The 23,683-nt window shown below is 45.3% G+C and overlaps 3 protein-coding genes across 3 annotated transcripts; 1 reads left to right on the top strand and 2 right to left on the bottom strand.

Moving 5' to 3' along the window:
• Window positions 1–545: 545 nt before the first annotated feature.
• On the bottom strand, window positions 546–1,989 carry LOC109404192 (valacyclovir hydrolase). Its single transcript, XM_019677013.3, has 3 exons — window positions 1,270–1,989; window positions 927–1,182; window positions 546–703 (listed from the first exon to the last, which is right to left on the bottom strand). The coding sequence occupies exons 1-3, from the start codon at window positions 1,802–1,804 to the stop codon at window positions 613–615; spliced, it is 882 nt and encodes a 293-aa protein (XP_019532558.2). The 5' UTR covers window positions 1,805–1,989; the 3' UTR covers window positions 546–612.
• Window positions 1,990–2,849: 860 nt separating this feature from the next.
• Window positions 2,850–8,277, bottom strand: LOC134284437 (uncharacterized). Its single transcript, XM_062843274.1, has 2 exons — window positions 3,436–8,277; window positions 2,850–3,254 (listed from the first exon to the last, which is right to left on the bottom strand). The coding sequence occupies exons 1-2, from the start codon at window positions 8,275–8,277 to the stop codon at window positions 2,850–2,852; spliced, it is 5,247 nt and encodes a 1,748-aa protein (XP_062699258.1).
• A 2,499-nt stretch (window positions 8,278–10,776) lies between these two features.
• Window positions 10,777–20,526, top strand: LOC109404132 (modifier of mdg4). Its single transcript, XM_062843275.1, has 4 exons — window positions 10,777–10,935; window positions 11,684–11,919; window positions 18,027–18,169; window positions 18,254–20,526. Exons 2-4 carry the CDS (start codon window positions 11,706–11,708, stop codon window positions 19,049–19,051), a joined length of 1,155 nt encoding a protein of 384 aa, XP_062699259.1. The 5' UTR covers window positions 10,777–10,935; window positions 11,684–11,705; the 3' UTR covers window positions 19,052–20,526.
• Window positions 20,527–23,683: the final 3,157 nt, after the last annotated feature.

Here is a 23,683-nt window from a genome sequence, read left to right as displayed (position 1 = left end):
AAAGACGATTGTTTTGTCCATCGTTCAATGCAAGGAGACAATCATAATACAAATAAACAGCTGAAATATTAACGAAAGAGAGGGAAACCAAAGAGAGCCTCTCTTCTGCAGATATGACCTTTAGACATGTTTGGCCTGATTTACAGGGCGTCTTCAGAATCATCAATCGTTGTCCCCAAACTTTGCCGATGCAAATCTCAGGTTCTGTTGAATGAAATGGTATAAAAAATTGATCGTTCATTTGCTTACATGCAATGAACAATCGACCACAGACTGTCTGTGGTCTGTGTCTGTCAATCGACTATCAGTTAGATCAGTCCACTGAAAGATGAGATTTGCAACCCACAGAATGAGCACATTTATCATATACTGTGCTCAAGTTGGGACAAACCTAACATTTGGTGGATTGTCACAACAAATACAGAATGCGACATTGTCATTATTGTTGCGCGCAGGTCGAAATTTGAATCAGTGGTTTAAATTATCCTTTTATCGTAAGATTCCATACCTACAAGGATTTCGGAAAAATAATGTTGCCGGCATACTTCATGCGATAAATACATTGTTCCAAAAGCTAAGTTTTAACAGAAAAGCTATTCTAAACTACTCCAATCACTTTTGAATGAAATCACTTACCAGCTTGTTGAACTCTTCGGCATACTTCAAGTGGATATTGTGCTTACCTTCAGGAAACACGTGAAGCCTAGAACAAGTCGTAAGGTCAATCATACAATTCACAAAGTTCATTCGATAAAATTTCGACATTCTGAAAATTTACCGTAATTTCCTAATCTCGGTAAACGTTTTGAAGAAAAAAATGTTCGTTTATCGAGTAATTTACCGAGATGTCGGTAAAAATTACATTTCTGATGTATACTTCGTTTACCGAGATCTATCTTAAAATGTGTAACAAGTTAACAACTTACGAGGTGTTGGCTATCGAGCTCTGCAGATGTGGCACATGTTCCGGCACGATCATCGGATCTTTCGCTCCATGAAGAATAAACGTCGGAGCTAGGATCTTATCCAGCAACTCCTTGCAGATGTTCCCATTGCGATGCTTGTAGATCCCGAGCATTCCATCAACCCAGGCGGACCAGACCTTAGGAAAGCCGTCCACTCCGTACACCTTCTCCATCGGTTCTCGCATCCTGGCGGACCATTTGCTTACGTCTCTAATATCTGAAAGAAGAAACGGGACTTTTTGGTGCAGTGTATCATTACAGTCAACTCCCCATAGATCGAATAAAAAATCAAAGCAACCCATACTTTCATAAATTTCCGCCTCCTTTGGTGCAATGTAAGCATTCGATCCCCAGATGACCAGCTTTTCCACCTGCGATGGTTTCCGGCCGGCCAAAATCATCCCGGTGATGCCACCGTCGCTCCAACCGGCAACGGAAAAGCCCCCTTCGAACCCCATCTTCTCCATCAGCCCAGCAGCCGCCTCGGCGTCCCTCTCGTAGAAATCCAACCCGAACTCCTTCTCCGGGGGACGGGACTTTCCGTAGCCGGGCGGATCCCACGCGATGATCTTGTGGTTCGGTAGCAGCACCGGAAGCTGCTCGATCTGGGGCTTGAAATCCGTCCAAGCTGTTCCGAGGGCTCCCGGCAGCAGGATTACTCCCTTCTCGCCGGCACCGGCTTCGACGAAATTTACTTTGTGCTGGCCGATTTTCAGTGTCCGTTCAATGGGCGGAGGCGGCGGCGGGCACGTATTCAGGTGCCGGATGGCGGCCGGAATCAAACCGGCGAGCGGCTTTAGTGCGCCGCCGCGGAACGGGAAAATTCCGAGAATATTCATATTGGTGACAACCTTACGATTTTTCTGTTTCTGCACAACTGATTCACTTTAGGGCATCATTATGTAACAATTTATTTAGTGTAAATAAACAAAATATTAAAAACTCTTTTTGAAAAAATTGGCGACTTTTAATTATTATCCGAATTATCAAGAAATTTTATTCGAGGAAGCCATTTTGATTAGTGGCGACACGAACCCTGTGAGCTTTTATCTCGGCGAAATGTTTTTGTTCGTGCGCAGGGTTGTCCAAAAAAATATTCCAAAGCTTTTTGAAATGTTTCCCTACACGGAGAAAAGGATGCAAGCAAAATTCAACGTTGAAACATTTCGACACTGATTTTTCATTTGGGCGTAACTGACATTTTCGAGTTCTCTTCATCGATCCTCTCTTTGTGTTATCACCAGGTAAAATCTAGATTGAGTTTCAATAAGGGCGAAAGTAACATGAGTGAGTTCTCTTCATCGACTCTGTTCGGTCGGAAAAAACTCAAGGATAGGTGGACTGTATTTTTGGAACCTCCGGGGTACGGTTCTTGGCAGATGTGTAATCGGAAATCGGGATTGACCGCGGTCGAAATAATCGTAAGTCGGAAACGTTCACATTTAACTTAACTTTATTCAAAAACTTCTGCATCAACATGTCTAAAGGGTCTAACTCGTTTTGTAAACAAACATTGTTTCTGTCGCTGTAGGGCTCATCTCGATCCACCCACGCATCTGGGGGCCGTTATCAGAAAGAGCGAAGATTGATCTTTCTGATAACGGCCCCCAGATGCGTGGGTGGATCGAGATAGACCCTACAGCGACAGAAACAATGTTTGTTTACAAAACGAGTTAAACCCTTTAGACATGTTAATGCAGACTTGTCTAAACGCGTCGCGATGTTGCCTCGTCGGCTCGTGGCGTGACTCTGATCTGCATCTGCTCAGGCGTTCGCGCTAAAACTTTTTCCTCTTCCGTTCTCTCGTCGTTCGCTGCGTTTTTCCTTTCTGTTGGCGCTTCGTCTCGCAAACGCAAATCGTTGCGTTCGGCATTGGGCGGTTTCCTACATTGGGCGCTTTCCGTAAGGAACATCATCCCCCGGGTTGAAGCGTCCCGGTTCAACATTCTTGTCCGGATCAGGTTGGCGTTGATTATCCTCGATTGGCAAAATTGACAACTTCGTGATGGGCCGTGTAAAAGTTTTGCCTTCGCTAAAAACGTCCACTACCCGGACCAGGTCGTCGTGGCCAGGATGGACAGAGGTGATGTGGCCCAACTTCCACTGCAACGGAGGGCGGTTCTTGTCCTTAATCAAGACGATCATTCCTGGTCGAACGTTGGTAGAAGTGTTCCAGTTCTTCTTCCTGGGTTGCAGACTGCTAAGATAATCGCGGGACCAGGCTCTCCAAAACTGCTCACGCAGCAGTTGAAGATGCTGCCAGCGACTTAGCCGGCCAACGTTGAGGTCCTGATACGATGGTTCGGGTACAGCAGTCATTGGGCGGCCAATCAAAAAAATGGGCCGGGGTGATAACTTCGGGATCATCTGGGTCTCCAGATATTGCGAAAAGTGGCCTCGAATTGAGGACGGCCTCGATTTCGCAAAGTATTGTTGTCATTTCTTCAAAATTTAACGTTTTATTACCTACCACTCGTTTCAGATGGGTCTTGGTGCACTTCACAGCAGCCTCCCATAGGCCGCCGAACTCGGGCGAATCTGGCGGAATGAAGTGCCACTCAATTTCCTTTGCGTGGCAGTACTGCAGGATCTTGTCGACGTCTGGTTGGTTGCGAAACATCTCGTACAGCTTGTGGAGCTCGTTGTTGGTGCCGTGAAAGTTCGTCGCATTGTCAGAGTGCATCTTCGACACTATTCCCCTACGGCTCACGAAACGTTGGAGTGCCGCAAGAAAAGCGTCGGACGTCAGGTCGGACACTAATTCCAAATGTATGGCTTTCGTGGCCATGCACACGAAAACCGCTATGTACGCTTTGATGACCTTGGCTCTGTGGGTCCCCTGCTTCACCAGAATCGGACCAGCATAGTCCACACCAGTGATGCTAAAGGCGGGGGACGGTGTAACACGTTGTCTTGGCAGATCTCCCATGAGTTGCGTGATGTCGGTTGGATTTGCGCGAAAGCATTTCACGCACGATCGAGTTACCTGTCGTATTGTAGAGCGGGCGCGTAGCAACCAGAAACGTCGTCTGATTGCAGAGAGTAGTCCAGCAGGTCCAACGTGAAGAAGCTCTTGGTGCATTTCCCGGATCAAGCAAAGTGTCACCGGGCTCGCGTTCGGCAGGATCAATTGGTGCTTCGATTCGTTGGGCAGTTTGGAGTGCTTGAGTCGACCCCCGACCCTTAGCACGCCATCGTCGGTGAGAATCGGGTTGAGATTCCCAATTCGTTTGCAAGGCGTCTTGGTTTTTACTCGCTGGATCTCGTCTCCAAGTTCGACGTGCTGAATCACTTTTACAAGGACGATCGTCGAACGTCGAAGTTCTACCACGGAAAGATGTCGATTGATGATGCGATCAGCTTTCGGAGTTCGGATGTTGTTCCAGAACCGCAATACCCATGCGATTATTCGTTGAAGGCGACGGAAAGAACTGTAGGTCTTGAAGATTTCCAGCGGCTCTTCAATGAGCGCCGGCATAGCTGCTACGTTGACCTTCAATTCCGGTAGATCGTCGTCGGAAACCACTTTCGGCACATCGGGACCGGCGACCGGTGAGTTGATATACTCGCCACCAGTCCAAAACAGTTCACTGATGGTTAACTCGCATGGCATAAGCCCACGAGATACGATGTCTGCCGGGTTGTGGTGAGAGCGAACGTATTTCCATGTGTACCCCTCCGAGTGGGTTTGGATCTCGTTGATGCGGTTGCAGACGAATGTTTGTAGCTGGTATGGGTGCTTCTTCAGCCACGAGAGAACGATTTCGCTGTCGGAGTACAACACTACGTGTCGGATCGGAATGGTGAGGGCTGGTAGTACCTTGCACACCAGCCGGACGAGCAAGAGTGCGGCGCACAATTCCTTGCGCGGAATCGTGAGTGGCTGAAGCGGAGCCACTTTGGTCTTGCTTATCAGCAACCGTGACTTGATGGTTCCATCTTCCAGTCTGCTTTGGATGTACACACACGCTCCATACGCCACATTGGATGCATCTGCGAATCCATGTAGCTCGTAGTAGACTGCACCATGGAACGTGACTTGGCGGGGGATTTTGATTTGCAGCAGGTTTGGTAGCGCATCACTGAGTTCGTTCCATTCCATTTGGGTTCGTTCAATCACAGGTTCGTCCCAATCCAGTTTGCATTGCCACAAGCGTTGCACCAGTAGCTTTGCCAGCAGAATGGATGGGGCAAACAGTCCTAATGGGTCGAAGTGTTTGGCTACCTCCGAATAGATGATCCTCTTTGTAGCGGGTTGTTGGGCTTGTTCTGCTGTCGGTTTGGAGCACTCAGCAATCAAAAGCTCATCGGTGGCCGGCTCCCACAGCAGGCCGAGAACTTTGATCACTTCGTTGACATGGCGATCTGCAAGCGGTTTCAGCGATTCTCGTTCGTCGTCTGGGATGAGTTCCAGGAGCTGAGGTGAGTTGAAGCACCATTTGTGAATTGGAAACCCACCACGGGCCAGCATCTCCTTCAGCTGGCGCTGCGCTTCGATGGCTTCGTCGATTGTAGCAGTCCCTGAGAGCACGTTGTCAACGTAACAGTCGAATTTGATTATTTGCGCTGCTACAGGGAATTCTTCAGCTTCGTCGTTGGCAAGTTGCTTTAGGCTTCGGGTTGCTTGGAAGGGTGCTGAAGCCGTACCGTACGTAACGGTTAGCAACTCCAGGATCTTCAGCGGTTCGGTCGGATGCTCCCTCCAAAAGATGCGCTGCTTGTGTGTGTCCTCGGGATGGACAACTATCTGACGGTACATTTTCTTTATGTCCGCCGTGAAAACGTATCGATGTTGACGGAATCGAATCATGATCGAAAGGATGTCGCTTTGAACTACTGGACCCACCAGTAGCGCTTCGTTGAGGGACGGGTTCGTCGGAGCGGATTTAGCGCTAGCGTCGAAGACGACGCGACACTTCGTTGACGAGCTGCCTGGGCGTAGTACCGCGTGATGCGGCAAATAGTATGGCTTCAGATTCGGGTTGTCGTTGGCCACATCCACTTCTCGGCAATGGCCGAGCTGCTGGTACTCTCGCATGAAGTCCAGATATTGCGCTTTCAATTCGGGATTGCGCTGCAGCCGATTCTCTAGCATGAAAAAGCGTTTCAATGCCAGGTTTCGACAGCTGTCCATCTGGTCGGCATTTGCTTTAAACGGCAATCGGACGACGAATCGTCCGGTTTCGTCTCTCGAGTAGGTGGACGAAAAATGATCTTCGCATTGCTGCTCCTCGGGCGAAAGGGTGGCTGCATTGGGAACCTCTTCGACTTCCCAGAACCGTCGGATCATCCCTTCAACGGAATCGAGAGATGCAACATGGGAGTACTGCACCGCTCCATCGTTTCTTGTTGGCTGGTACGCGCCGGTAACCAACCATCCCAAGTGCGAGTTACGTAGTTCGGGCAAACCGTCGTCGAGTGTGATGTGTCCTGGCTTCATTAGCGCGAAGAACAACTCCGCGCCAATCAGCATGTCAACTTTGTCGGTTCGGAAGAACGACGGGTCGGCCAGCTGAATGCCGTCTGGGAGCAGCCAACTTGTAACATCGATGTCGGTCGTCGGGATCGCTCCAGTGACTTTGGGGGTCACCAGGCATTCCAGTGTGGCATGGAAATCGCTGCATCGGGATTGGAAGTGCACTTCAACCTTGTCTCGTGCTAGACTTCGGACATTGTTGATGCCAGAAATCGGAACATTAGCACGCTTCTTCTCCATGCCGAGAGTGTTCGCCATATTCTCGGTGATGAAATTCGCTTCTGACCCACTATCGAGAAGGACTCGACACTGCTGGGTTTGGTTGTTTCGATCGGTGACCAGGACCACCGCTGTCAGCAGTAGCACTGTTTTCGGAGCATGGGCGTTGTCCAGATGGCAGGCGGTCGTAACGGTTTCTGGAGGTGGGACTGCCTGGGGGGCTGGCGCTTGAGACGATTGTCCCTGGCCAGGCTCGTCGTGTTTCGGTTCAGTTGCTACGGTGGCGGTCTTGGATTCTTGCTTCGGGTTCGATTCGTCGTCGTGCAGTTGTGTGTGGTGTCGCTTGTGACACTTTTGGCAGGTCTTCGGTGAAGGGCAGGCGTTGGAACGGTGTCCCTTTCGGAAGCAGTTGAAACAGATGCCCGCCGAACGAACCTTCTCGAACTTTTCAGTGCTGGTTAGCGTGCTGAGTTTGTTGCATTGATAGTTTCGGTGTGGAGCATCACAGAAATCGCATTTCTCGTTGGACACTTCGGAGCTCGTCGTCGCCGGATGTGATCGTTGGCTGGTAACCTTCGACGCCGAACTCTGCTGCTTCGGAATTGGCTTCGTTTCTGTCTGAGAATACGCAGCTTCGCATCTCTCCAGCACTTGGCACTGTGCCTTCAGGAAGGCTATCGTGGACTTGTATTGTGGTAACTCACCTGGCTGCAGGCTTTGTTCCCATTGCTTGCGTGTCGATTTGTCCAGCGCTGCAGTCAGCAGGTAGACGACCATCAGTTCGGACACTCCGGATACTTGCTGCTTTAAGTACGCTAGACTTTCGACGTGGTTGATGCACTCATCGAGGAGGGATCGTAGTTCTCTGTGGGATTCGGACGTCATTCTCTTTAGCGACAGCAGAACGCGGATATGCGTTTCCACGATCACTCGTTTGTTTTCGTAGCGTTCGGCTAGCAGGGTCCAGGCTTGGGCGTAGTTGCCGTCGTTTATCGTCTTGGCATCCAGTACTCCTGCGGCTGCTCCTACCAATGCCTTATCAAGGTGGTAGAGCTTAATCGCATCCGAGTCGCGGGACTGGGCCATGACGTCCTGAAACATCGCCTTGAACTTCGGCCACTTGGTGTACTCACCGTCGAAAGTCGGGATCGGTGCTTTTAATGGCTGCTGGTGGACGACAACTTGCGCAGGTGGGGCCACCTGGATGACGGGTGTCCGCAAGATACGAGCTTCGACTGCGGCGGATGTGTGTTGAAAGTAGTTTTCGAAGCGGATGCACTCATTCTCCTGTGCATTCACCTCGTCGTCCGGGATTATCGCTATAATTTCGCTGTGGTACTTCGAATACTCGTCGTACGCTGAGTGTAGCTTCGCTGCGTACACTTTCAAGTGTGACGGATCGATCGGAGCCTGAACGTTCACGTCCTCGTAGATTCGAAGCACCTTGTTCATCACCTGATCTCTTTGGCGTACGAACGATTTCAGTTGCGCTGCAGTTTTCGGGTCAGATATGGCGGATGTCAGATTGGCAACCTTTTGCTTGGTGCCAACCACCCTGTTTCCTCCGGACGTTCCCTCAGTCGTCTCGTCGAAACCCAAGAACTCGTTCTCCGCCATCTTCTTTCTCGATTCTTCTTCCTTTTAGCACTGTTCTGCCGTAGCAGGAATCTTCTTTTTTGCACTGCTCTGCCGCAGCAGGAATTCGGTTTTCACTGTTCTGCCGCAGCAGGAATCGGTTTTTGCACTGTTCTGCCGCAGCAGGAATCGGTTTTTGCACTGTACTGCCGCAGCAGGAATCTTCTTTCGCACTGTACTGCCGCAGCAGGGATCGTCGTCGTCGTACTGCCGCAGCAGTGATTTTCACTTTATCGCGTTCGGTTTTTGAAACGACGCGCACCCGGAAGTCCAATCCGGTTCGTATTGGACCATATGTTCGGTCGGAAAAAACTCAAGGATAGGTGGACTGTATTTTTGGAACCTCCGGGGTACGGTTCTTGGCAGATGTGTAATCGGAAATCGGGATTGACCGCGGTCGAAATAATCGTAAGTCGGAAACGTTCACATTTAACTTAACTTTATTCAAAAACTTGTCTAAACGCGTCGCGATGTTGCCTCGTCGGCTCGTGGCGTGACTCTGATCTGCATCTGCTCAGGCGTTCGCGCTAAAACTTTTTTCTCTTCCGTTCTCTCGTCGTTCGCTGCGTTTTTCCTTTCTGTTGGCGCTTCGTCTCGCAAACGCAAATCGTTGCGTTCGGCATTGGGCGGTTTCCTACATTGGGCGCTTTCCGTAAGGAACAGACTCTCTCTTCTGCAAATTGAAGTGACAAGATGCAAATTCAATCGAACTTTTTTACACTAAGACGCTAGATTGCATCGCAACCTAGCGATTTATGACCAAAAAGTTCAACCATCTTGTCACTTTAATTTGAAGAAGAGAGAGTCGATGAAGAGAACTCTCTCATGTTACTTTTGCCCTTATTTAAACTCAATCTAGAAATATATTTAACTAAAAAAAAATATTTTTTTGAAATTTTATTAAATTAAAACATATATGTACTTATTACCACCACGCATTATTTCGCTATACATCAATCTTGTAACATGGAGACATTGAGTTTTCCTCCAAAGTCCAGTACATACACAGTGTTCAGCCTCCATGATTTTCATATCAGGGTATTATGGCGCCAGCACCAAACCGAATAGCGACGTTTTGACTAGCGACACTTTTTGACTAGCGACCCTTTTTTTTCACTACCGGGTGTAGTGCGCTGTGTGCGTCACTTCCGGTGTATTTTGTAAACAACGCAACATTAGCAAAAACATTTTTGTCAAAGCATGTTTTTTTCTATTTCCAACCGAACCCATAATACTCATCGCTGCTTACGGTGAAGTCAACCGCTGAATCGATGATCCTACCTGGCAAATCATATCCGCTCCCCAGAGTTTTGCTTGTTTTTTTTTTGTGAAACCCATTCAGATTTGTGGGACAAAATTTCTAGCCCGGAACAAGGATCCGAAAAGCAGCAAGTGTGGTGACAATTCCAACAGCATCCCGCAGGTTCCGTTGAAAGATCTGGATACACGGTAACTGCACATTTTGCTGTAAGTTGTTCGACAACAGGCAAAACTCTACGATTTCTGCAGTCTGCAATAGATACATCACCATTAATTGTTCCATAACTAAGATATTCAATACCGAACTTCGTAAAATTATAAATCAATTTCTTACAGCACTCCAGGCAGCACTTCATGTTTTCCGTTCATCCATTGAAAAAAAAAGCAAAGCAGTCGCTCCCATGGTAGGTTTATGACTATATTATGGTTTTTAGCCGAGATTTCAGCTATTAGATTTCAAAAATGATTTGAAAAGGTCTTTCCGAAAGTGTGTGTGAGCTTTTCAGGGGGCGACACTAGTTTTGCCAAACCGAAGTTTCCCAAAAATAAAGCTGATAGAAAAGTTTTGCTGGTTTTACCGTTTTTTCGGATTTATTTTTGGAAATTTCGATTTTGAAAAACTAGTGTCACCCTTCCAGGAGGTTTTCTCGAGATTTTTAAATTAGTTAAACATTAGATAACAAATGCTAGTTAAATAAATATTAGATAATAAATGCTAGTTAGATGTAAGATAAATTTTTAAGCATTTAATATTTAATAAATGCTGATGTTAAAATGTATCGCCCTCATCGGGTTCACCCTAGTCAACCGTTTGAGCGTCTGAAACATTTCAATGCTACAGTTGGCATTTGAATTTTGAAGTAGCCCTGCTTGGGCGAAAGCTCTCTCTCATTTTTACCTAATTTACACGCTAAGGAGAATTCATCAGCATCCAGGTAAGCACCAAAATAACGTTCGATGGAAAATTATTTTGAGAAGCACAGAACACAGCAATTTTGTAAGGTTTTCATATGTTTACACCTTTTTATTGAAAATGTGACATGATCTGCAGATGCTTTGGAGAAAACAATCTCATCTAACAGGATACGAAAGATATGTGAAATTTTTTACCGTGATCAAAAAGCTTTCGCTCTCGCCAACTCTCTCGCGCTCGATTTTCATTTTCTGCCTGCGCGTCTGCTCTCGACTCGCCCGGGAGGAGCTCGATTCGCGCTTGGTCGGCGAAAAGCCCTCATTCAAGAAGTGACCGTGCTCAAGAGCAGACGTGTGTATCTGTCGTCCATGTCGCAAGGCGGCGTTCCAACGCCATAAGTTATCTGAAACGTGAAAGTATTTTCCACCGTGAAATTGCACGAAACCAAGTGCAAAGTGTATAGCGAGGTGAGTAGATGGGGGAAATTCGTGAAAATCGTGAATTTTGGTGCGCGGGGGCAGTGATAGTATGAGGGGGCGAACGCTAGGGCTACGCCACCCGGGCGCTCGAAAATGGGTCGCCATGATGGTTTTTCACCACTTTAGTACAGTCGTCGTCGTCGGTCGCGCCAGCCAAAGGCAAAATCGATGTCGAGCTGTTCGTGCTCGTGCGCGCGTCTCCGATTGGCTTGGGTGTTGGTGTGGTGAAAAAGAAAATGGCGGCTCGATTCGATGATGCTTGGGGGGGCGATGAAAAAAATTCGAACGCGGCGCGCGTTGGTCGATTTGCTGAAATTCAGCACTTTCGAAAAAATGGCGGTGGGGATTTTTTTTTTCGATTTTAATTTTCGGTTATTGGTAAACAAGTTGTTGCATTTTCGTGAAATTAAATTCAAAAGTAAATATTTTTCTTCGCCTTTTTTCGTGGCGCTTTGCCCTTGCGTCGGAGTCTGCGTAATGGCGTACCATTTATTGCGTCGTAGCAAATTAGGGGGATTTTTCCTAAACGGGTTACTGCGCTTGTGAATCGATCAATGATGCTTTCCATCTGGTGTCGATTTTTTTTATGTGATTCTAAAATTACATTTTTTATTTGTTCTTGAATGTTAGAATTCTTTTCATGGTTTTTAGCATATTATTGCCAAAGCATCACCATCAGCATAACCAGCTAACGGTCATTTTCGTCTTTTCCTACCTTTCCTTCCTTCGCCTGCAGCCAACAAATCACACGCCACAAGATGGCGGACGACGAACAGTTCTCACTGTGTTGGAACAATTTCAACACAAACCTATCAGCTGGATTCCATGAATCCCTCGTACGGGGCGACCTGGTGGACGTCACGCTGGCCGCCGAAGGTCAATTAGTTAAGGCACACAGACTCATCCTATCGGTATGCTCACCGTACTTCCGGAAGATGTTCACCCAAATGCCTGCCAACCAGCACGCATTCAGTAAGTATTCTTTTAACGTTTTGCTTTTACCCGTTGGGGGGTAGTCAGCCGGGCAGCTGACGGAGGTAGTTGGGCGAAATCGATTTTCCACGGTCTTCGTTCATTTCAGCCCAGGGAAAATCGATTTAGCTGTGCTTCTCCCTCAGCGGTCATGCGCGTTGGGTAGAGAAAGTCTGCGAATCGGGGGTAGATTTGAGTTTTCTCCAGGTAACACACCCAATTCGTGGAAGACTACTCTTTGCTCGCGTCTCGAGCATCATCGTTTTACAGTGTTATGAATCAGTTCAGGATCACGTTTTTAAATCAAATTTTAGGAATTGTAAACTTGCTCTCCATAAGTCGATATTTTCGTAACTGGATGCTTCTTATGCTCATATCAAGTTAAACTAAATTGTAGTATGTACAGTTTTTATGTCGGTATCAAAAATTTTACGAGTGATGAATGCTCAAAAATTTGAAAATAACCTTGATTTATCAAAAATGGTTACTTTTCAACTTCAACTGTTTACAAAATCAACATTTTGTAAGCAAACATGTTTCTTTGGACAAACAGACATAGCACTCTGATAATTCCCATGGCACACCGATTTAACGGTTTATTTTAAAATTTGATAGTTGGCCAACTGACCATCCGTGGCGCTCACATCGATTTTGTTCGAGTTTGACGTTTATTCACTACCGCCCCTAGTTGATGGTTGGTCAAACTCACTAAACTCAGTCCTTTTGGGCATTGGGCAAACGGCGAACATGTTTCCGTGTCTATGATTTGAATCGTAAAATGTTGGAAGTGTTCCGTCTGTTTGTGTTGTTTCTGTCTAGGCCCTAGGCTGAAAATGTAAACAAACTATAATTTCCATTATTTCTATCAAATGTGCTATGGACTGTTTATGTACCTTCTTCTTCATGGCTCTTCGTCCCCACTGGGACTTGGCCTGCCTCGTTTCAACTTTGTGTTCTTTGAGCACTTCCAAAGTTATTAATTGAAGGGCTTTCTTTGCCTGCCATTGCATGATTTTGTATATTGTGAGGCAAGTACAATGATACGCTATGCCCAGGGAGTCGAGAAAAATTTCCCGACCGAATCTGGAACGGGAATCGAACCCGCCGTCTCCGGATTTGCGATAGCCTTAACCACTAGGCTAACTGGAGCCCTGTTCATGTACCTTGTAGACCAAAATTTGTTCATCCCAGAACCCCACCCCCTTGCCCACTCTCTCCATCTTTTGAAGAACCCCATTCCCCAAAAAAGTGCAAATTGAACAACACTCGAATCATCCAGCCAGAGGCGTTTGGTTCCAAACAAGGTTGCAACCATTCATTTGCAAAGATTTCCATTCATTTGCTATTATCTCAGTTCAGAAGCAAGCTATCGAAAAACAATGTGTGGATGAATTTAACCTTGTAGTTTTATCTGAAAGTTTGCCGAATATCATTGGGGTCGCACACGCATTCCAAAGTCGTGAGCGAGTTGTGAAGGTAACTTTCCACAGCGTGAATGAAATTTACATTCACCGCGTGGAGAGTTGCCTTCACAGCTCGCTCACGACTTTGGAATGCGTGTGCGACCCCAATGATATTCGGCAAACTTTCAGATAAAACTACAAGGTTAAATTCATCCATACATTGTTTTTCGATAGCATGCTTCTGAACTGAGATAATAGCAAATGAATGTAAATCTTTGCAAATGAATGGTCGCAACCTTGGTTCCAAACATCTTGCAAACAAAATTGTGTACAAATCTGGGCTAATATTTGAAAAATCCCTATCTGCATTATGTAGACAAACACATTTCTGTCTCTGTAGAACCTAGCTGTATCCATTTACGCACATCAACACCCTTACCAGAGATATGTAGCTTGAAGATTGTCCTTATAAGGGTGTTCAAGTGCGTGGGTGGATGCAGATAGGTCCTATTCAAATGTTAGTCCAGAAATATGAAATCTCGGTTGGTCTCGCACGTTCACGGTGACCGATGTCGCTGACCTCTTCCTAATTCTTTGCTGAATATTGCTTTCGCTATTTATTTTTTCTTCCAACATTCGCACTGCGTATCCAGCCCACTGAAGTATGTCTATTTATACGATATCCACAATAACATATTCGCATTCTTCTACACAGAGAGAAACCAGCCAAGGGCTGAATGTCTCTATAATAAAGGCAAATCAATCAAGCGATCCTTCTACACTTGGTAAAACTCGTCATTCATGCGTCTGCACCACATTTTATAGTTTCCCACCGAGAATTTCCGCTGTGTTTTAGTGCTAAAAAACTCCGAAAGCTAGAAGCTTTGCGGTCACTTTACTCAAACGTGCACGCCGCGTGACCGTAAAAAGCCACCGGTAGAATCGAATCAGCGTCTTATACAGAGCGGATTTTGTAAACATAAGTTTGGAAATTACGAGGCCTAAGCTGATTGCGCAGTTCACAAAAGGCTCTGTTCGCCGCCGCAATACGTCTTTTCATTTCACGGAAAATGTCGCAAGATAAACCAAGTCTTCAACAATTTCGAACACATCCCCAACCCCATCAATCACTATGTCAGTACTAACACCACTAGGCCTGCCTCTGTCTCTTCCCGCACTCATGTACTTCAACTTCGACGTCAAGCCTAACCTCGACGTCTCCTTTTTCAGAGGAGCAAGTCCTCTCCACTGCCCCTGCGATCGATGTCGGCAAGATCAGTATCGTCCGCAAAGCCGATAAAGATGCGCGACTGTGTTGCCATTCCTCTAGATTTCCCGTTCGTCCTAGTTGAAAAGGCATCACTATATTTCCACCTTTCCAAAATATGGGTCGCGACGCATCAGCCGCCGCATAAGAAAAAGTTACTCTAAAATGAGTAAGATTCACACAAAACTGAGCTAAACTGCAACAGCTTAAGGACAAACGTCTTGAAATCCCGCTTCAACAGTGCATCAGAATTTTAAACGCACAAATCTCAAGAAGCCAAGATTCACACAATAGTGGATTTCATTATTTTGTTCTTGTTCACTCTTAATAAGCTTAAAATAAGATCAGGTGCGCTGGTTTTGTTTACGAAGAGATTTGTGCCCTCGAAATCGTGAGTAGGTACCAAAGTCGGCCATTGTGGCGGCCATTTTGGGATTCTTACAAGTCTGTCCTTAAAAAATGAGTAAATTGCATTTCCAGCGATAGTGCTGGCCCAAGTGCAAAAATCCAACTGGTTTAAGTCGTATAATATTCTTCACATCATCAAGAATATTATACGACTTAAACTGATGAGATTTTCGCACTTGGGCCAGCGCTATCGATTGAAATGCAATTTACTCATTTTTAGAGCTGCTCCAGTTTAGCTCAGTTTTGTGCGAATTTTCTGACCGTGCACGCGTCGGTAAAGAGGTTTGGACAAAGCTGTCCTATTTCAGCGGTAGACTATACACTTATACGATCCGAACACTTGATTTTGATCCATCCAGCGTTGCACGTATCAGCCTAATCAGTTTCGCCGGAAAACCATTTACTGACATTCTCTGCCAAAGTTGATTTTTTTCACTGATTCGTACTTTAAATGAACAGATAGTGAGTTTTCTAGTTATACCTACTACCGAAATTCGTCAAGGATCATTCGCTTACACCTTACCGGTCAGACTACGGCATAAGTGTCCTGTGCCGTACGTAGGAGTCGTCTCCATTCTATTCGGTCCATCGATGTGCTTCTCCAGTTCCGCACTCTGCGAAGGATCCGCAAATCGTCCTCCACTTAATCGACCCACCTAGCTCGCTGCGCACCTCGTCTTCTTGTACCGGTCGGATGGCTCTTGAGTACCATTTCAATCGGGTTGCTGTCCGACATCCCGCCCACCATAGCCTCCCAATTTTTGCGGTGTGGACGATGGTTGGTTCTCTGAGTAAGCTGAAGCAGTTCGTGGTTCATTCTTCACCTTCTCCAAATCCCGTCTTCTATTTGCACTCCGCCATAGATCGTACGCAACACGCTCCATTCGAAAACTCAAAGGTCCTTTACACGTAGGCTCCATGCTTCGTATCCATAGAAGGCGTTTTGTAGATAGTAAACTTCGTGTGACGGTGAACTTTGTTCGATCATAGAGTTCTGCGGAGTCCAAAGAAAGCTCGATTTCCTGCCACAATGCGTCTTTGAATTTCTCTGTTGGTGTCGTTGTCGGCGATCACCAGTGAATCCAAGTTCATCGGCCCTGGTGTTGACCGAACAAGGGTTCCTGAAGAGGTCTCAGTCTGTTGAACAGGGCACGCGGCCGGTGTACCTTCATTGCTACCGTTCAACACAATTTTCGAAGTGCTCTTTCCACCTGGTTGCCGCCGTTGTTTGTGTATGAGCATATTTCCATATTTCTCTTCCTGCCCTTGCGCGTAGCGGGCACTGGCGCAGTCTTTTGCTGCGCGTCATGGACAGTTGTATAAAACCTTCGCATATCGTTCCTATTCATGCTTTCCTGCGCTTTATTTCGCTTTGTGCTATCGTTTCTCTTCTGCTTTTGCCTCTCTGCTGAGGCGGCGCAGTCTTGCATCACGCACCTAGGACAGATGTATGAAACCTCCGCATATCGTTCCTATCCACGCTCTCCTGCGCTTCAGCAGGCACAATCGCCTGCTGCCGTTTTTTTTGCTGTAAGGAATTCGTGTCGAATCAACCACTACGTTGGCGTTGCTGAGCGGTTCCCATTATTCTTTGCAATGTTTCATGGTTAAATTCCGCTAGATACGTTGGTCTCTACCATGCTCTCGACTGTGATTGTGATGCTATGTTACTGTGTAGTAATCCCTGTTCAGGATGAAAAGTGTTGATACCCATAGTTATGTTGTTTGTTGAAAATGGTGGATGATCGCGCCCTATTAGCGTTCTGAGATGGCCATAAACCAGTTAAGCTGTTAGGGTCAAATATTTGTCCAAAAAGAAACCAATGCTCAAACATCTTGTTTGATCCGGTCGAATTTTCATTAGTGTCAAACTGAGTTGTTGTTTCTTGAGTGCTTTCCTTGTCAAATAACAATTATTGACCCTGTGTACTTCAGGCCTTAACGGTGTCTATGAACAGCGCCTTGTGAGGACTCTATGTTGGACGCTTCTTTCAGGTTGTCAACTCACCATTTTGCGGCCCTTTCTTCTAGAATTCGACCTGGTAGTTTCTTGGAAATTCATATTCTACAAAGCTTTTTTTATGGGGCTTTCACTGAAGTTCCTCCTAAAATCCGTCCAGAAGTTCCACCGAGAAGGACTCCCCTGCAGCTCCTTTGGGATTTCCAAAAGAAGTTCCTTCTTCTGCAATTCCTTCAGGATTTTTTTTGTCTGGGATCCTTTAACCCTCCACAAAGGTTTCACCAAGAAGTTTCATCTGGGATCTCTCCTAGAATGTTTCAGGAATACCTCTAGGTTATCTCACATGCTTCCGCTTGGCTATCCCTAGAAACATCCGATCACTTGAAATACCTCCAGAAGTTCTTAGTTTACCTAGCGGTTGCTCCTGAAATTTCTCATGGAAATAAACTTCCATCTGGGGAAGATGTCGCCCAGTAAATATGGGACTGATGTGCGATCACAAGCTCCAAAAGTTCTCTGGGATTCCATCAGGAGTTCCTTAGTGAATGTTTAAAATTGTTCCTTTTGACATTCTTCCATTCTTCCGGGGTTCGTCCTACTACTCGAACTCCTACTACTCAGCTGCGTTTGTTGGTTCCTTGTGCAATTTTCAATGTTCTGGTCTTATTACGGAGTACCAACTACGAAACAGTCATCGAACAGTCATTAGTTCATGCTTGAGTCGTCCATAAACAACGTAGACTCAATTTTGGCAATCTCAGACCCTTCTCTTCCTCCTCGTCGTAGGCTTTGTTCATACATAATTTTCGAATTTAGTATGAGCCGTAGACTTTACAATTTTTTCGGTGTAAGCAGTTTATGGACAGGCCTCTACAAAACCTGTGCGAAAGAACTGATAGTAATTCACTCATATGTTCACTCACCTTTGTCACTACCTCTGTGATCAAATTTTCCTTATTATTTTCAACAAAACTGATTCATACCTGTTGAACGATTGTCCCAGTTCAAAACATTGCGATAGAAATCTCGATATTCATTGTTCTCTTTTTTTCTCCCTTTCTCCCATTAGTTTTCCTGAAGGACGTAAGTCATTCGGCACTGAAGGATCTCATCCAGTTTATGTACTGTGGAGAAGTGAACGTGAAGCAGGATGCTCTGCCAGCGTTCATCAGTACGGCGGAAGCGCTACAAATTAAAGGACTGACTGAAACGGTAAGTTTACCTCTCTTCAACGCGGCTTTGTGTTCTCTCTCTCAACTGAAATTCTTCTTTCCCCTTTCCATCGTCACAACACAGGGAGAAAGCGCACCCACCCAACCATCACCCGCCAAAGAAGCCTCCCACTTACCGTCGGCGAGTTCGACGACCATTCCATCCCTGGCGTCGTCGCCGCGGGCGAAACCGATCGTGCGGAGTCGAATCCAGTCCTACAAGCTGGACTCGGACGACGGAAGCGATCACGAGAAAGTAGTACAAATTCAAGCCACCTCCACCCCTGCCTCCGTTGCCAGCGCGAGCAGCAGCACCGTGACCACCCAGGTCAGCGTGCCGCAGCAAGTGCAAATCCTCCAACAACCGACCCCGCAAGCCCAGAAACGGACCATCCAGCAGCGAGCCTCGATCACCCCGCAGCAAACGACCCAGGTTATGAAACGAGCCAAGCTAACCGATCCGCTTGAAGCTTCCGAACCGACGCAAATCCAAACCGTTCAGATCGTGAAGCAAATCACGCCGACCCCGCAGCCCTCGATATCCTCTGAACCGGAATACGTTGAAATGCCAATCGAAACGATAAACCCCAAAGCGGAACCGGAATACGCCGACGATCCGTCCGAGGTTGAGGCGATCGAAACGGAACACGAGCAGGAACAATCGCTAGCGGAACAGGAAGCAACGGAACACGATCAGGCAGAAGACGATTCGGCTCACTACGTTGAGGATGAAACGTACGGTGATATGAGCAAATATGACGAAACATACTTCGCGGAAGGTGACGATCCTAAGGCTGGCGCTTCCGGATTCAGTGAATCGTACGCGGAGAGTGGCACCGGAGCGGACCAGGCAGCACAAGGTAGGTGTATGAACCAATGCTAGCATTTCGGAGGGAATCAGTGGCGTCTGCGGGGGTTGTTGTCGTACTAGCGCTTGAGTATTCCATGTCGTGCATTTGAGAAACTTGATCTTTGCTTCCCCGTTTGAATTTTGATTCTAGAATAGGGCAAAACCACACACTACACTTCTACTAACACAAAAATACACAGCTTAGGAGGGGATATGAGGAGGCCTAACCACTATTTTTCTACCACAGCTTGTGCAGTGAAAAGTGAAGGTTGAATGTGAAGAAAAGTTATCCAAAAGTAGTGAGTTCAGTAGTAGGATATTTTAAAGTGCATTTACCCAGAAAACAAAAGTGATTTCAAGAAAGTTCGAGAGGCGAATTCATCGAGTTTGGGAACATCACGTCTTATTGAAAAGGTACGTTCGAAAAATGCGCACTCCCCCTCAGCAAAGATCAGGTGGATTAGGCTAAGCTTCGCGTGTTTCGATTATCTCTATTTAAATTTGATCAAATCATTCAATTTAAGCAAACTAATCGTTTAGGGCCAGGCCATGTACAGACAACTTCCGCCAATACTCCTTCCCTCCAGCCCTCCTGAAAGTTTCGATACGCGAGCCGAAATGGGTCACCAAAGAGGCGACATTCTCGCGGATCGGGATGAATACGGACGGCACTTACCCCATGAAAACTATTTAGCACATAAGCGATCACATGTCCCTTCAAATGAAAACTTATTATCTTCTCTAAATACGAAGTGGAGTGCCACAAGCAGCCTTGCCACAAGGTTTGTCGAGTTTGAACGAGCTCATCGCTTGCATATCTCCACGGGTGTCAATGTCCTCAAACGGTCGTAACTTTCCGCTTTCAAATCAATACAACGGAACGCGAAAACGTTTGTCACTGTGGGTGGATTGCTTCGAGCAGAAGTAAGTCACCGAATTCTCATTTTATCGCAAAGCATTGAGCACAACGATCGTTTTGTTGAGTGCCAGTGTTGATTCGATTGTGCCCAGGGAATCCGGAATTCAGTGGTAAGCATAAATCAAATCAGAAACGCTAACCAATTTTAGGGTGGCCAGAGTAACGATGCATAAAGATGTTCAATCGTCCCATTGAAGAAACGGAAATGATGATCCGAGGTCTGGTCCAGGACCTCGGCTTTTGCTCAGGTAGCAGGTGGGTATAAACTATCTTTCCAATTGAATTAGCTATTAAGATTCCCTCTCGGATTCCGAATACCCCCCGTCTCGACGTCGCTTCGCAAAAGATAGTCCACCGGATGTACGTTTCGCTTTGGTCTTTTCATCGCTGCTGTGGCTACCTCCGGGATTGGCAGATGCTGCTTTGCGCGAGGTTTCTTGATGAGTCTCGAACAAAGTAGCATAAGAACTTCCACGGGTAGCGCGGGTGATCATACGCTAATCCAATCAAATGGGAACATTCGTGAGCGTCATTGCGCTTCGTTCTTTGATTCGATTGGTTTGGCAGTGTGACATTCCTCGGACGACATCGAGAAAGGAACCCCATGGATGCAAGTAAGTACCTAGTTAAGATTTTGTTGTAGATAATCGTTTTTCCTCCTTATTTACATCTTTTACAAAATGATCGCCCACGAAGTTTTAGGGGCTATCCGTAATTCAAGGCCAATAAATGTCAAAATCCCATACGAAATCATAAAAGTGCAGTACTGCCCATAACTGCATAATTGTAACATTTGCATTTTTTGCCAATATTGAGTTATTACCGGGGATCATTTCCCAATCATCAGTACTTTCATCCACCCAAATGAACTTTATAAGTTTGTTCTGCAAAATGTGAAACAAATACCAAGTCGTTTTGTCTCATTAGCTAAAATTTATGAATGTAACCGCATAACAGTCACACTGGAAATACACACTGGTGTCAAAGCGTAATATCTGTAATATTTTGGACCAAATATTTTTTTTTTTAACTATTCGTCTAGCATACAAGAAGAGCTGTAGAAAATTTCATTGCAAAAGGATTAATTTTAAATTATTGACAAATTTTTGAAATTTCGTTTCGTCTCCATACTAGCGCATGTTGCAATCTTTAAACTCCATTTCTAGACCAACATGTGAAAAGGGCGGATATCCAAAATGTTAGAATCGAGAAAAACGCTTGCAAAGTTTCACAATCTAAAACTAATTCCTATTTAACACTTTGTGCGTGTGCACTCAATCTTTTACGTTGTTTTAGGAGAAAACACTATCCTCTTGGTGATTTTATGTCAAAAAGTACAAACAAGCGTTTTTCCTTGAAGAAAATTAATGAAATGAAAATAACGCCCAAATAAAAACTCATTGGTCATTACGCCCGACATGCTACGCCGCTTGGTCGCCAGCACTGGAATTACGCCTGGTCAATATTACCTAGAACCGATCGCTTTTGTTGTTACGCCCGAAGAAATTTTGTATCGAAATTAGTGGAATGCAATAGATTTTGAACCTAATCTACTGCAATAAATTGATTTTGAAGCTTTCTTAACTAAAAGTAACTAATTGAAGTTTATCTGACATTGGACAATGGAGGAGGAAGGAAATTTTCTCTTGACGTTGCCTACGATGAGTGGTAAAAAAACAATGAGTAAAATGCAATGGAAATCAGATTTCGATTGAAATCTATATTCTCTTATCTATGAACAACAACTCTTTACAGTTTATCTAGTATCGTACAGCAAAGGAGGGAGTTGTCCCTGCCATTGTCCATAATGCGCGTTAAAAAAAAAATAGCTACAGTACCGATGGGGTAGCGCAGGCAGCATATTATGTTCCCAACAAGCCCGTGTACAACGGATGGGTTTTGGGGTTAAACTCCTCCCATTGCCAATACTCTACACAAGGCCTCCTTCACCCTTTGCTAAAATTGGGTAAAATCCCTCCCTTGTCGCCTTTTTTGTGCACGGGCCTGGTTCTCAGTATCACCTTTTGCTGAATCTACCTGCTGTGACCTATGCCGGTCAATAGATTTGAGACCATTCGCTAACATTTTTATCACTGAAGCTCTACCACCTGCATATCATCCAAATCCTTTGGAGAAAATATATCCTGAATAGACATTGAAGCCATATTTTCGCCACTTATTGCAGTCAGTCAGCGACTTCATTGAATTTTACGATGAAAAACGCACGATTTGATCTTGGGCGTAAGAACCATCCGTGCGCAACAAGAGCAATAAGTGCGCGGCGGATTTCCACTCAGACATTTTGATGGGCGCCGAAGCACGACATAATGACGAAGGCTTTTCAATAACGGTGTAAGTAGTTTGGGGCGACTTTAATCAAAAGTGGGGGTAAAAGTTTTGTGTAAATTTGATAAATATGAATGGCGAGATGCTGTTCTCGACTGTTTATTCAACAGTGTTAACAATTTTGTGCATTTTTGTGCTTTTTTTCAAAGGCGCAAGATCATTGGCGGAACAACCAAACGAAGTGATCAAAATCAGATGTGGAAATCCGCCTTTATTTAAATTATTGTTTTCCAGAAGTGGAAATTCATTTTTGAGCTAACGTCAGGAAAAATCATAAGTTTATGAGTTGTTTCATCAAATTATGCTGAAAAGTGATTTGTTTACATTTTGGCTCTTCCGCCCTTTTCAAATGTTGGTCTAGATTTTATCCAATGCCTACTTTTGTCGAATGTGACTGTTATGTAGTTATGGGCAGAGTACCCTGTGCCCAGGTGAGAGGCGGGGTCTAAAATTCCCAATATTAGCGTGATGTGCGGAATGGTCAATAAATTTAATGCCTGGTTTATAGGTACTGTTCAATTGCACCGACCATCTGAGTTGCAAACTTCTCAAACATTGATTGATTGATTTATCTAGACCAACATGTGATAAGGGCGGATATCCAAAATGTTAGAATCGAGAAAAACGCTTGCAAAGTTTCACAATCTAAAACTAATTCCTATTTAACCCTTTATAAGGCAGTGGCAACTATATTGCCACCTACTGTTTGTATTTTTTTTCTGTTTTATAACAATTTATTTCGACCTTTTTTTTTGGTTTACGCAAAATTGGGACTACTAACAACGCCTGGTATTTTTTTGGTACTAAACAAAGCTTTAACAACAATTTAGGAGCCATTTGTAGTCTCAAAAATGGCTAATTTTGACCGCGTGAAGAAAATTAGCTCAAACTTATTGTAAAATTATAGATTTGGTAAATATTTTAACCCTTAAAGGCGCACGACAATAAAAACTGATTTAAAAAATAAATTAATAATTAATAATAAAAGTGAAGGTCAATTATTTTGGAGCGTTTTTAGGTATGTTGTTTTAAAACAACATTGCGCTTTTAAGGGTTAAGATATAATAAAATTCTGGGTTGACATGAGCTGAACTACACAGTTTATATTATGGGTTAAGCCCCAATCCACTCTAAAATCTCTTTTCCGGCTTTTTGTCGAAGTCAAAAGAAGAAAAGTACCCTAAACGGGCAGCGGCAAGAATATTGCCACCAGCGCTGGTGGCCTAAACGGGCAGTGGCAACTATATTGCCACCTCAAAAGCTCGTTTTTGGGGTTAACGGGCAGTGGCAACTATATTGCCACCAGCGTTTTTGGCCTAAACGGGCAGTGGCAACTATATTGCCACCTAGATTTTTGAGAGTTTCTTCCAAACAAAAACTGTTTTGTACATGTAATCATG

Source organism: Aedes albopictus, unplaced genomic scaffold (genome assembly GCF_035046485.1).
Source record: "Aedes albopictus strain Foshan unplaced genomic scaffold, AalbF5 HiC_scaffold_128, whole genome shotgun sequence".
Lineage (NCBI taxonomy): Eukaryota > Metazoa > Arthropoda > Insecta > Diptera > Culicidae > Aedes > Aedes albopictus.
Note: the sequence above shows the minus strand (reverse complement) of the source record. Positions and strands in the feature narration are given on the sequence as shown.

Excerpts from the sequence above, each read along its gene's own strand:
- LOC109404192 (XM_019677013.3), bottom strand. The coding sequence starts at position 1,804 with ATGAATATTCTCGGAATTTTCCCGTTCCGCGGCGGCGCACTAAAGCCG. Across the intron at positions 1,183-1,269 it reads GGAGGCGGAAATTTATGAAA|ATATTAGAGACGTAAGCAAA; the intron begins GTATGGGTTGCT and ends TTCTTCTTTCAG. Across the intron at positions 704-926 it reads AGCTCGATAGCCAACACCTC|GCTTCACGTGTTTCCTGAAG; the intron begins GTAAGTTGTTAA and ends GACTTGTTCTAG.
- LOC134284437 (XM_062843274.1), bottom strand. The coding sequence starts at position 8,277 with ATGGCGGAGAACGAGTTCTTGGGTTTCGACGAGACGACTGAGGGAACG. Across the intron at positions 3,255-3,435 it reads AGACCCATCTGAAACGAGTG|GACCTCAACGTTGGCCGGCT; the intron begins GTAGGTAATAAA and ends CCATCGTATCAG.
- LOC109404132 (XM_062843275.1), top strand. The coding sequence starts at position 11,706 with ATGGCGGACGACGAACAGTTCTCACTGTGTTGGAACAATTTCAACACA. Across the intron at positions 11,920-18,026 it reads TGCCAACCAGCACGCATTCA|TTTTCCTGAAGGACGTAAGT; the intron begins GTAAGTATTCTT and ends TTCTCCCATTAG. Across the intron at positions 18,170-18,253 it reads TTAAAGGACTGACTGAAACG|GGAGAAAGCGCACCCACCCA; the intron begins GTAAGTTTACCT and ends GTCACAACACAG.